Source organism: Equus quagga, chromosome 17 (genome assembly GCF_021613505.1).
Source record: "Equus quagga isolate Etosha38 chromosome 17, UCLA_HA_Equagga_1.0, whole genome shotgun sequence".
Classification (NCBI taxonomy): domain Eukaryota; kingdom Metazoa; phylum Chordata; class Mammalia; order Perissodactyla; family Equidae; genus Equus; species Equus quagga.
The window spans coordinates 7,538,648-7,551,893 of record NC_060283.1 but is presented as its reverse complement, the minus strand read 5'-3'; the positions used below and the strand labels follow the sequence as shown (position 1 = coordinate 7,551,893).

Sequence of the window (13,246 nt, the reverse complement as noted above, 5' to 3'; positions counted from 1 at the left end):
GGATGGATGGATGAGTAGATAAGTGGGTGGGTGGATGGATGGATGAGTAGATGAGTGGATGGATGGGTAGATGAGTGGATGGATGGATGGATGGATGGATGGGTAGATGAGTGGATGGATGGATGGATGAGTAGATGAGTGGATGGATGGATGGATGGATGAGTAGGTGAATGGATGGATGGATGGACGGATGGATGAGTAGATGAGTAGGTGAGTGGATGGATGGATGGATGGATGAGTGGGGCCCTTCAAGGCTGGGCTGAGCTTGGTTCATTCACACACAGGCACAGCACTTAGTAGTCACTTGGCCATTCCGGCCACGGGACAAGGGAGCACAGCAGAAGCCCACGGGAGAACGGGGTGCCCGCACCCACACTAGAGCAGAAAGGCTGGCTCCACGAATCTCTCCCAGCCCAACAGCTCAGAGCAGAAAAGCTCTTAAAATGAAGGCTTTAAAAGTAATTTGCAGTCACTTTCCAATTACATCTCATGCAGTGGCTCTGAGAGGAGGCAATCCTGCGTGACAGGTGGCCTTCTGGGATGGCAGATGGACCCCAAAGCAACAGGGTGGAGGGTAGAAGGTGAAGGTTGGTGGTGCAGATTCCGCGGCACCCCTCCCGGCTCTTAACACTGATGCTGGCCCGTGGGCCTGAACCTCACTTTTCTGGGCAGACACCCCACCCAGGTGCTGTGTGAGTGCCCACACTCACTCACTACTTCCTCACTTCAACAAATAACCACCGAGCGCCCACCGTGTGCAGGGCACTGGCTGATGCTGAGTGTGACAGCAATGAGACAGGGTCACTGCCTGTGTGGAGCTCACAGGAAATGCCATACATGACGGCACCACAAGCCATGCTTAGAGACTGACGAATAGCAGGGATGTGAGCATCTGAGGCTGGGGCCCCTCTGCCCCTTGAACTCCTGCCAGCTTCTCTGCTTCTCTTAAAAACCAATTTCTCTTCCTGAGAAGTGTCTGCACAGGCCGTCCCCACTTCTTCCCTCCCAGTCTCCTTGAACCCACCCCAATCGGGCTTCACCCACCTATAACCCTGTCACCATCGCTTGGCTCCCACCTTGCTCGGCCCCTGCAGCACACAGCGGGCACCATGGATGCTCTGTCCCCAAAGGACCTCGCCTGTGGCCCCAGCTCTGACTCCCTCCAAATGCTGCAAACCTCAGGCCCCTCTTCAGTCTGACCCCTCCCCGGCCTCCAGCCTCGTGTTTCCAACTGTCTGTGGGACATCTCTGTTATTGCTGGCTCGGCATCACAGACCTAACGTCTCCTTCCCAAGGCTTCCTCACTGTTGGGAGCAGCCCCCCACCCCCAGGCACTGGAGTCAGTGGCGCCGTGACACCACCCTCCCCCTCACCGGCCCCACTCCAAGTCCAGCAGCTCACGGGCTCTGGTCAACTCTTCCTCTGATGTGCACTTTGAGTCCCCCTCCTCCCCCCTGTTCTGCACACCCTGAAGGACCTCAGAGTGGGTGTGGAGCAGGCGGCCCCGCCCCTGGCTGCTGCTCACAGGGGAAGGCTGTCTGGCTGGGGGGCTGCGTGAGCAAAGGCCTGGGCGCAGGAGCAGATGCAGAGTGCCGGGCACTACAGGGGGCTCAGCGGCTGGGCCGGACGGTGCAGGGGGTCTGGGCTTGATGCCGAGGGCCATGGAGCCAGGTTAGCGTTAGGGACAGGGTCCTGCCATGCGGAGGGGGAGCTGGGATGTGTGGGGCGGACTGGCATCCACGAGGTGGCAGCTGTTGTCCTGGTGTGGGCGAAAGGGCCAAAAGCGAGACAAGGGCTGCAGGGCTGGTCGGCTGCAAGGGGCGCCAGAGGTGACGGGAATTGGTGACTGACTGGGCGCAGGTGGAGGGGGCTGGTGATGTCAGGACCAGAGACCAGCCCCAGGCCTGAGCCCCCCAGGTGGGTGTGAAGCTGTTTGCGCGGAGGAGCCAGCTCGGGAGGAGCCAGCTCGGGCAGGAAGGCGCAGCCGTGGAGGTGAACAGGAAGACCGAGTGACACTGTGACATCGGGGAGGTGCTGCACAGTGGGGGACCCTGGCGGGCTGGTAGCCTATTGTGAGCTTGGGACTGTGATCCTGTAGCCACTGAGGGGTCCGTACTGCACACAGGCTCACCCAGGCCTGGTCCCCGCGTGAAGCAGAAGGAGGGCCATGGGGTCAGGAGGGAGGCAGGAAGGAGAGAACAGAGATCCCAACCCCCACTCAAAGGAGGGAGGAGGCAGGAAGGGCGGCCTCTGGGGAAGGAAGGCATCTGAGATGGCATGGCTGCCACATGCCACAGTGCCCCTCACTGCCCACCCACTGACCTCAGCCGCCTGAGCCTGGGGCCTGGGGGCGCCAGTAAGGCCACTCCCTTGGGCAGAAGGGGACAGAGGGGCAGTGAGGCTCATGCAGGCCAGTCCTGGGGGCCACTCCCGCATTCCTCCCTCGCCCCCCACAGAGTCTGCACGATGGCTGCTGTCACAGGCAGGCTGGAGCAGGGCCTGCGGGAGCTGCAGAGGGTTGCTGCCATCAAGGGGAAGAGGGCAGCGGGGGACGCGCTGACGCCGAAGTGAGGCGAAGCCAGGCCTTCCCCCAGGGCTCGACCCTCAAACCCTCTCCTGTCCCCGCACAGGGCCCCTGGGAGACCGACCAAGGGCCCCGGCCTCCCAGGATGAGGGTCTTGGGTGGGGCGGAGGGCCTGCCTGGTGCCCCCAGTGCTGACATCTCCCCACCGCTGCTGCCCCCAGGTCTTGCTCTCAGCCATGCAGGAGGAGCTGAGTGCCAGCCAGGCTCCTGCCAGCCTGGGCACCCTGCTCTGCACGCCTGGACTGGGCCTCGGGATCTGTGTCTCCACTCTGTGCTGGTAGATGCCCTTTGACCCCCACCCTACCTGGGCCCCAGACTCTGCCTCTGGCGCCCTCGGGGCAGCCGGGTAACCTGGAATCAGGGCTCTGGCTGACATCTAGCCAGGGAGCCTCTGCTGGCTCTCTGTTGGTCCCTTTGCCCTGAGAGCACCTCCAGGACAAGGCCTGCAGCACTGGCACCTCCCCTCTGTCAGTCAGGCTCCCAACAGGGCACATCCCAGGCCAGGCGGGCTCAGGTAGGGCACAGTCGATGGAAGAGATTAATTAGGAGGATTCATAACAAAGGCGCCAGGAGAGCTAAAGAGCCCAGGAGGTAGAGAAGGGAATCAGAGAACTCAACGGCAGAAACGTGCATCCAACCTAGTTTGGAGGGACCAGGGAGGAAGGAGGGATATTGTCAGAGCCCAGGAGCCAGGGCCACCCAGCAAGGACTGAAACCACCGAGGCCACAGGAGGGAGGGCCTGCTCAGTGGAAGCTGGAGCCCTGCAGGGGACACAGTCACTGCCAGACATGACACTCAGACAGAGGGAGGGAGGAATACCACTGCTTCTCCCCTGGTCCCACCTCCAGCTTCTCACCAGTGCCTCCCATTGGCCCAACCTAATGAGGAGTGGCATTGCAAGGGAACGTGGGAAATGTAGTCTACAGAGACCACACCCCGCCACAGAGTCGGCAGGAGAGGGTGGAAATGAGTGTGAGAACAAACAAGTAAGTGAGTTGCCCACTCCCCAGCCTGACTCCACCTCCCCCACCCCCAGGTTCAGCACGGGCTTCACCTTCTACGGCCTGGCCCTGGTCCTGCAGGCCCTGGGCGGCGATGTCTTCCTGCTCCAGTTCTTCATCGGGGTTGTGGACATCCTGGCCAAGATCGGCACCCTGCTGCTGCTGAGCCATCTGGGCCGCAGACCCGTGCAGGCGGCGTCACTGGTGCTGGCAGGGCTTTGCATCCTGGCCAACATGCTGGTGCCCCATGGTGAGTGGGACGGCCAGGGTACACACGGCTGTGGCCAGAGGCTCGCTACCTGGGGGGCCTGAGCCAGGAACAGAAAGCCCTGGCCCCCGCCTCAGAGGGTGCTGGGCTAGAGCAGGGCCCAGTTAGGAAGGAGGCTGCCGGGCGTCTAGGAGAGGTGGCGGGGGCCTGCACTCGGCAAGAGGAGCTTGGATGGATGGAGAGTGTGGCATCGTGAACAATCGTGGAGAGGAAATAAGAACTCACTGATGGTCTGCAAGTGGAGAGTGGGGGACAGGGAAACGCAGAGGGTCAGGAGGACCCCAGGGTCCAGCTCAGGATGCCTGGGTGTGGAGCAGATCCGGGGGACAGGGAATGTGGCCATGACGTCACTTAGGACACAGTATGTGTGTGAGGTCTGGGAATACCCAAGTGGAACTGACTCATAGACATTTGGAGGGTCAGGGAGAGAGCCCCCCTCTGACCCTGGGCCCCTGCCAACAATCTTGCTAACCCTGTCTCTGGCCACAGCTATGGGACCTGCGCTCAGCCCTGGCCGCGCTGGGGCTCGGCGGGGTGGGGTCTGCCTACACCTGCACCATTGTCTACACTGGCGAGCTCTTCCCCACCACGCTCAGGTGAGGCCGTGCCTGGACCTGAGGAGAGGGGAGCCCTGGGCTGGGAGGGCGGTGTGGGGGTGGCCTTCCCCCAGCCTGATGTTCGCGTCGTGACTCTCTCTTTCATGTGGTCTTGCGGCTGCCCAGGTGCGTCCTGGCCCAGCCTGACCCACTGTGCCTCCCTCGGTAGAGCAGGGCTGGGCCAGAGTGAGAGGTCCAGGCTGTGGGCAGGCAGAGCAGCCCCTCACTGGTGTGTCTGTGCCGGCAGGATGACCGCAGTGGGGCTGGGCCAGATGGCGGGCCGAATGGGAGGCATCCTGGGGCCTCTGGTCCGGCTGCTGGCTGTACAGAGCCCCTCGCTGCCCCTGCTGTTGTACGGGCTGGTGTCGGTGCTCAGCGGCCTGGCTGCCCTGCTGCTGCCGGAGACTCAGAACCTGCCGCTGCCTGACACCATCCAAGACGTGCAGAACCAGTGAGTGAACCCACCTCCAGAGAACTGAGCACGGGGCGGACCTGGCACCGACCCCCATCACTGGACAGAGGGAGAAGCAGAGGCCCAGAGAGAGATAGGATCTGCCCAGACTCACAGAGCACATCTTTGGGAGGGTGGAGACTCAGGGCTGAGTTTCCTGGCTGACAGTGTGATCTTGGTCCTCTGCTCTTCATTCTGCCACTGGAGGCCCAAATAGCGCAGCTACCTCAGCTCCCCCTCAAGAGAGGTCAAGGGGAAGGGGGTGTGTAGCTGTTATAATGGGGAGAGCCGAGGGTGTGATGGCTGCTGTTGGGGGGTCCTCACAGGCCCCAGACTCTACTAACCCCCAGATGGCTATCAAGGCTGTCACTGCCCACCCACACTCCCTCCCACCCTCCATCATGTGCTCAGGGAGCTCAGTCCTGGGCCCCCGAGAGTGGGGCAGCCGTATCTCCTGAGTCCTCAGGATGGACACTCTGCGCCTGTGAGACACAACCCCTCCGTGTCTTCCGGAACAGGGCGGTGAAGAAGGTGACATGCAACACCCGGAGGCACCCTGTCCTGAAATCCACCCATTTTTAAGCCTCCTGGGAAGCCTGCAATGGAACCATGGGAAGAAGCTTCCCTCCTCTCCAGAAGGCAGAAGGAGAGCAAAGGCCTCCATTTCCAGAGGGCCCCAGGGCTGCCTCTCCAGCCCAGCCCAGCCTCTCTCACTGTCTGAGGAGCCACCTTCAACACACAAGGGGCAAAGGATGCTTTGATTGGCAGGAGGCTGCCTGGTGTGCAGTCACCCAACCCTCCCTCTGGCTACAAACAGGAGAGGGGACAGGTTTGGGGGAGGGACTGGCCTGTCGACCCCATGCTCCCCTCCTTGCGGCTCCCTGCCCCGGAGCTCAGAGACTGCCATCACCCACGGTCAAAACTGCCCCAGCTTCTCGCTCTACTTCAAAGGCTCCGTACCAGCGATGGAGTCTCGGCTCCTCAGCTTCACCCCAAAGGCGGCTCTCTCTCTCCACCCCTCTCTACACTCCAGCCACACGGTCACTCCTGCCCAGCCATGTCTTCTGCCAGGAATCCCCCTGCCACCTTCCCTCCCTGACAAACTCCCACTCAGCCTCCCAGACGCACGGCAGTGGTCTCCTCCCAGGGGCCCAGGTCCCAGCCTGAGGCCCTAGTGAAATGCTGACCCACCGCTGGGCCACACACCCTTCCCCCACCCACCAGCCCATGAGTTCCCAGAGGGTTGGGGTGGTCCGCTTCCCCCGTGTCCCCAGCTCCCGGGCCAGAGGGGCATCGGCACAAGGGAGATGAGACAATGAATAAAGGAACTGCCCCTCACTGACTCTGGTGATGAGCCCCGAGGGTCTGCTCGGGTTGAGGGGTCCCCACCGAGGTGGCCCTTTCCTAGGCCAGCTTTCCTGCCCTGAGTGCCAGGCGGCAATGGTGGCCCTTTCCAGCCCCTGTTGGGGGTCAGGCCCTGTGCTGGACACATCAAGGCAACATCTCAGTTCATCTGTCCCTAAATCCTTCAAGGTAGATGGGCCCCATTTTACGGATGGGGAAACTGAGGCTCAGAGAAACTGACCACTCGTGACACAGCTGGGAGGGGCAGAATCAGGGCTGTAGGTCTCCAGAGCCCAGCTCTGGCCACAGAACCCCAACCTGCCCTCAGGCCTCACAATCCAGAGCAGGGACCTCCCCTTCAGAACCAGCTAGGACCCCACGGGGTCCACTGGCACCCCTCATGGGGAAACTGAGGGCAAGGGCTCAGGCAGAAAGGGGTGGACCAGAGTTCCCCCACCCCGGCTGACACAGACTTGGGGGCAGCGGGAGCCGTGTGCTGCCCAGTGGGGTCCCTACCTGCTCCTCTCTGCTGAGCCTCCCCGGAGCTCTGCTCAGGTGGTCTCTGGTCCACCTGTGCCTGTGTCACTTCTTCCAGGCACCTCCGTGGCGGGCTGTGCCCCTCCACATACACACATACGCTCATCAGTGATGTGCACACATGTGCATGCACACACACGAACAGGTCAATGGGAACCAGAAAGTGGCTCCTTGCTTCTGGGAAATGGGGTCACTCCCTGGCCGGGTCTTACCAGCTGCAGCCCCTGGGCATCTGGGGGGGGTCACATCTTTCAGCCATCTGCCTGTGGCCGCCCCTCAGTGAAGATCACCAGGACAAAGGGGTGGGGGCAGGGATTATGTTTGTAAAGATGCCTGAAGGCGAGGTTGTCCCAGCTGGCCGTGGACTTCGTCTTGCCTGCCTGCTGCCCAGCTGCCTTCCTTTCCCTTGCTCAGCACTCTTGGGGCCCCAAGGTGTCCAGAAGCTTCCAGAAGACAGAACCTAGGACTGGTGGGAGACGGCTCCTCCTGTCCCCTGGGGTGTCCTCCAGCTCACCAAGTGGTCAGAGCTGTCCCTCGGCCCACAATCAGAGTGGCCCTGCTCCTGGTCCCTCCAGGTGGTCATGGTCTTCCACACCCCAGGGCCTACTTGCGTCCAACCTGTCACCCCTCACTTAACGGGACCTGGAAGCTGAGAGGGCCCAGGGCCCTGCCTCTCTGGGGCTGCTGAGGAGTGACTGTCATCACCGTGGCCAAGTGGGCGCCCTGCACAGGAAGAAGGGGCCTCCCCAGCAGCAGCTGTGGGTGCTCCAGCTGGGTGTGCCACCCAAATGGCAGGCTTCTGCTTGGGACACGCTCTGTCCTCTGAGGCTCACCAGAGAGGGCTCCTGACCCCAGAAGCCGCTGGGGCACCCCGCACTGGAGGAGCCAAGGGAACTCGGTGTGGGAAAGAAGAGCCCGTCAACCGCATTGCGGTAGAGGCCTCAGGCAGTGAGGACAGGAAAGTGGCTCAGGACCACTTGACCATTCTCCTGCCTCCAGCCAGGGCCGCAGCTCACCCAGGACGGGGTGTGTAGAGGGGCAGTGCGGGGTACCACGGGCTCCCTATCTACCCTCAGGAGAGGGCTGAGCTCCCATGAGAGCCCCAGCACTGGCTGAGCTCGTGCCCTCTCCCTTGGGGATTTGTGTGGCCAGGGCACGTCTTCGAGGTCAAAGGCATCAACCAGATTTTCACTGCAAGTTTCTTCTCCAACCCCTGTCCTTGGTCCCCAACCCCAGGTGGAATCTCTTGACACATCCTTGCAAGTATCAACTGTGAGGGAGCGGGGATGCTTGAAATTTCAGCCACCCCCAGAGGCTGGTTGGACTCTCCTGGGGGGTCACCGCCAGGCCAGCCAGATGCCAAGCAGCCCCAGCTCAGGTCCAGATGCTAAGTTCAACATCAGATGCACAGGACGAAGGAGCTGAGACCAAGGTGACCATCTCTTAAAGATGGGTAAACTGAGTCAATGGCAGAGTCCGGGAATCTTTCCTCTTAAACCAAGCCCTTGAGTGACGGGAGCTCTTCTCCTCCTCCTGCAGAGAGGAGAACACGCAGAGCCACAGCCACATGGCAACGAGCAAGACTGGGGCCCAGGCTTCCAACCCCTGCACTGTCCCTCTTTCTGGCCCCCTACTCTGACAGACTGGCCATCCTAGAAATTTCTGGAGTAAGGATGTTCCCTTCTTGACACCAAGGAACTCCTGCCTGCCTGTCTCTGTTTTCCTTGGCTAGTGGTGATGGGGGCAGGGGAACCCAAATAAGTCTCCACCCCTCGGACAGACAGCAGCAGCAGCAGACCGAAGGGCACGGCCATCGCCAGCACAAGGACAATCCTGGCGAGACTAGCCCAGCTCAGGGCCTCCCCCAGGCTTCTACGGGGGTCAGAGCTGACCTCAGTGATGCCGACCTCAGGCTCCAAGACTGAGCAGCAGGGGCCAAGCAGGGCCCTCGCCTCCCCCAGGTGGCTGGTTTAGGAGGGCAAGGAGAGGCCAAGCCATGGAAATCCACATAGGGGCTGCTGGGGGACCGGTCTCTCACCCATGATAGGACTCTGGGGGAGGACACTCAAGGGCCCCTGGGGGCACACCCCATGGTGGGGAGGGTCCCAAGACAAAAGCATTATCCCAGGATGGAGGAAAGGAGAGGGAGATGAGGCCCACCTGGGTGGGGCTCCTGCAGGCATCGAGCCCAAGGGCCCTGGGAGGTGTCCAGGCCTAAACATGGACCAGGTTAGCGAAGTGGGAAATGCCGCAAGAATGAGCCACCCTTAGATGGCAGCTCAGGAAGCAGAATCAGGTGGCGAAGGGTGATGACAAGCCAAGGGCGCGAGAGAGCAGAGGCAGGAAGGGGAAGCAAGATCTACCAAGCAGAAGGTAGAGGAGACCTGAGTGACAGAAGCGTGGCTGAGTCGCTTCTCATGCGTCCAGCGGCGTGGGGATCCACCACCGCCCAGCGGCCGAGGCAGACCCGACCACACTCTGCTCTCCCAGGACACGTGCACACTTGGTCCTCATGTACAACCCCCACCTGGAGTCTCTGCTCCTTGCAGCTGAGAGCCTTGACCCATACAGACCTGTCTCTCAGCGGGTCTGGGATGTGGGCCTGTCTAGCATCTTCAAGAAGGAGCAAACCCTGGGGAGGACGCGAACCAGCTCTACATCCACCTGCAGTGTCAGGAGCCGCCCACAGTCAGCCAGAGTGGATGGGGGGGAGGGGTCTAACCCCTAGAGATGCAGAAGGAGCAGAGACTCTGAAATCAGGCAGAACTGGGGCCAAATGTGGACTCAGCCACCGATTGCCTTGAGACCTTGGACTTGCCACTGAAGCTCCTGTCATCCGGGCATAACCCTGCTTCCCCTGAGGGCTGCGGCAAGGCCAGCACCCTGCACACGCAGCCCCAGGAGGTGCAGGCCGTCCTTAGCCATTAGGGCGCAACATGACGCTCCTGCCTCCGGGGATACTCCGCGCCCTGAAAAGCCAAGGTCATCGCCCACAAACCTGGGGGCTGTTTCCTGCCCCCATCCTCAGCCTAGCGGGGACGCTGGCGTGAGACAAAGCCAAGCCGCCCAACGAGCCCAAAGCCATGCTCAACCCAAAGCTTTGGGGGCTACTTACCAGCTCTCCTGGGACCCAGTTTGGGCCCAGACCCCAGTTCAGCGCCAGGACCAATGTCCTAACAAGCACCCGCCCGGAACAAACGGCACAGGACCATCGGATTTGGAAAGTTTTTGTTTTCTTTTCCCACACATTTCCGGGGTTGGGGTGTTTTCCAAGACTCAGACACATTTGTTAACAAAGAGAGAGAAAAAAAAAAAAACTGGGGGAGCAGGGAGCCCGTGGGCAGAGAAGCGACCCCAGCAGTCCGCGGGGCGATGCCTCCCTCCCTCTCGTCCCTGCTGCCCGCGCCCAGCGGGTGCCACAGGCTGCTGCTCGCGGGATCTGGATTATTTGTCTTCAATATATATCTGCATTTGCCTTTCCCCTCCCCCCGCCCCCCACCCCTGCTCCTCCAGCAGCTTCCCCGTCAATGCACGTCGCCCGGCGGCACACGACAGAACCGGCCACCCCAGGCCTGAGCCCCTTCCCGGGGCCGCTCCGGGGGGGGGGGGCGGAGGGCGCCTGCTCCCGGTGGGCGGAGTCAGGGCGGCCCAGCCCCGCCCACCGCGGGCCGCCCCGCCCACCCTCCAGCCCTTCTCCCACCGACTCTGGAACCCCGAAGGGAGGAAAGGAAGGGAGAAACCAGACACACACACAAAGGAGGAGTGGGGAGGGAGGGTGGGGACAGAGAGACGCAGCAAGCCTGGGGTGGGGCCTGGAGGGCCTGGGAAGAGAAAGAAGGAAGGCAGGAGGGCCAGAGGGAGGAAGAAGGAAACTTGAGGAAAATTAACAGGACGCGTAGTGGACACTTTACAAAATCCCCAGCCTTCCTTCCCGCCCAACCCCACCAAAATAAAACTACCCCCCTTAAAAAAATAAATCAACCCAGGGCTGTGAGCACGTGCCCTGCCAGGCGGGCGCAGAGCTGAGAGGGACAGACGGCCCCAGGGCTGCCGACGCCGCCGCGCTGCCGGCAGGAGGAAGGGGACGAGCACGGGGTTTTCCTTTTCTTTCTTTCTTTTTTCCTTTTTTTTTTTTTTTTTTTTTTTGCGTTTCCTCTTCGTGAGAGAAGTCTGAGGCTGCCAGGGAGTGAGCGGGTCCCCAGGCCCCGGCAGGGAGAAGGCCGCCCCGTCCTCCCGGGCCCTCCCGGGAGGGGCAGCTGGCAGTGGGGCGCGGTGCCGGGGGGCTCAGACGTAATACTCCTTGTCTTTGTTCTTCTTGGCCTTGCTGGGCGTCTTGGGGGCGGCCGGGGCCTTCTCTTTCACCACCGCCCCATTGCTCTGGGCCGAGTTACTGATGTAGTTTCGGCTCTGGTCCACCTGGTAGGAGCCCTCGTCGCGGTTGCGGTACTTGTACATGGCGTAGAGGAGGATGAGGATGCAGAGCGCCGCGGCCGCCACGATGCCCACCACCATGCCCGTGGTGCTGCTGGACTCCCGGATCACCTCCACTGCGCCCGGCGGGCCCCGCTCCCCGGGCCCCGTGGGGTTGGCTGTGGGCAGATGGGGGAAGCCAGGGGCGGAGGTCACGCCGGGGCGCAGGGGAGGGGGCCTCCGCGGCTCGAAGGACGTGGGGGCCCCGGGCCCCAGGGGCGGGTTCTCCAGCAGGGGCTGCAGCGGGTCTCGGTGGTTCATTTTGCCCGCCGGCAGGTTGGGGGCCGGGGCGGAGGGGGCTAGCAGCACCCCGGGGGCGCCCGTGGCCCCATCTGTCCTGAGGTTGGGCCGGGGAGCGGGTTTGCGGGGTGAGAGGAGGGTGGTGCGGTCCGTGACCAGGGGAAAGGTGGTGTAAAAGTCCTCGTCGTCCGTGGGGGGGAGGCTGGAGTCAAAGACCTCCCCGGAGGCGAAGCCCGAGGCCTCGATGGGCTCCTCGCAGTCGCTGTCGTCCTGCTCGGCCTGGCACGGGCCCCCGGCGGGCGGGCGGCGGGCCGCGGGCGGGGGCAGGGTGTCTTGGGTGGCGCCCACGCCCGTGAGGAAGGGGTAGAGGGTGGGGGGTGGGGGCACGAAGGGGGATCGGGTGGCCACGGGAGGGGGGTCTAAGGAGTCCTCCGTGATAATGGGCAATATTAACTCTCCTCCTAGAACAAGAGACAGAAGAGAAAAGAGAGAGCGTCAGCGCGGGCCGGGGCGCAGGCGGCCGGCACAGAGAGAGAAACAACAGCCTCACACACCCAAATCGGTTCCAATTGGCTTTGGCGGAGACTAGAGCGGGCCGGGCCCGCCCGCCAGCCGGCCGGAGCCCTGCGCTTTAAGCGGGCAGCGGCTCGGATGCCCTGGGCACCCCAGGCACGGGCTCTGTGGCTCTCTGAGTTTTGGTCTTTTGTTTGTCTTAAGAAACCAAAAGGAACAGAAAAGAAAGGAAATGGAAAAGAAACGGAAAAAAAAAATCTCTACTGGTTTAAGGCTTTAAAAACAGATACAAGAGCAGCATTTAAACAAACCTAACAACAATATCTTTTAGGGTTTTTTTCTAGATTTTTCTCTTTTTTTGCTTTTGGTTTTTTTTTTTTCTTTTGTTTTTAAAAAAGAAGATAGCATACCACGGAATTCAGGCAACTTACATCAACAAATAGGCCGTGTGATTTTAGCATGAAGAAAAAAATTACAAACAGAGCTGTGTAAGCGGGTTCTCCCGAAAAAAATAAGAAAAAACAACTTTTCCGTACAACGTTTTCTGTCTATCTGTTTGGTATCTCCCTCCCTCACTCTTTTCTCCCTGAACATCTTGCTTCCTCCAGAATACTCTCTCTCCTCCCTCACTCGTGCCCTCTCCCCCTCATTAAACACAAAGCTGAAATTTGCACAGTGCAGGCTGGCATGGTGGAATTGTTACCACCACTTGGTGTCAGCGTGTGGGTGGGGGAGGGAGGGAGCAGTGTGAAAGGGGGCTTGGGGAGGAGGTACATGACGGGGGAGCCATGTAGGAATTGCTACATGGGTGAGAGGACTTGGCAGGGGATGGTCAAAGGAAGGGACATTGAAGACTAATTGCAGGTTGGCCATGGAGAGAGGAGAATTAGAAGGTGGGAGGTGATGAGGTCCATGAGGAAGAGGTGGCAGAGAAGACACAGACACACTGGAGGGGGGTCCTGTCCCATAGGACTCTGGGAGGGGTGGTGAGCAGCCATGTAGAGGCAGGGAGGGGCGGAGGCAGGGAGTGAGGGACATATGCTTCTTGAGCTAACCCTAAATCCCCAACTTTCACTTTCTTCACCCTCCACCTCTGACCCCCACTGACTTCCCCCCTCCCCCTCCCCAGAACCCCCATGGGCCGCCAGGACCTGGCCAGGGCTTGACTGCCTCTGGCCCTCTTATTATTGTTAAAACAATAATAAAACAACGGAAAGAAGAAGAAAGCAAAAAAAGAAAAG

The 13,246-nt window shown here is 61.1% G+C and overlaps 2 protein-coding genes across 3 annotated transcripts in view; one reads left to right on the top strand and one right to left on the bottom strand.

The window, feature by feature from the left end:
- Positions 1-6,345, top strand: part of SLC22A12 (solute carrier family 22 member 12) — a 10,130-nt gene extending 3,785 nt beyond the window's left edge. Inside the window, exons 4-7 of one of the 2 annotated variants that reach the window (XM_046643077.1) lie at positions 3,622-3,836; positions 4,344-4,450; positions 4,698-4,901; positions 5,420-6,345. In XM_046643077.1, coding sequence (XP_046499033.1) covers positions 3,622-3,836; positions 4,344-4,450; positions 4,698-4,877 — 502 coding nt within the window. In that variant the 3' untranslated portion in view covers positions 4,878-4,901; positions 5,420-6,345. The remainder of the gene's footprint in view (positions 1-3,621; positions 3,837-4,343; positions 4,451-4,697; positions 4,902-5,419) is intronic. The other variant, XM_046643076.1, reaches the window with a different exon arrangement.
- A 4,254-nt stretch (positions 6,346-10,599) lies between these two features.
- Positions 10,600-13,246, bottom strand: part of NRXN2 (neurexin 2) — a 96,925-nt gene continuing 94,278 nt past the window's right edge. The window contains exon 22 of the mRNA XM_046644030.1: positions 10,600-11,953. Coding sequence (XP_046499986.1) covers positions 11,067-11,953 — 887 coding nt within the window. The 3' untranslated portion in view covers positions 10,600-11,066. The remainder of the gene's footprint in view (positions 11,954-13,246) is intronic.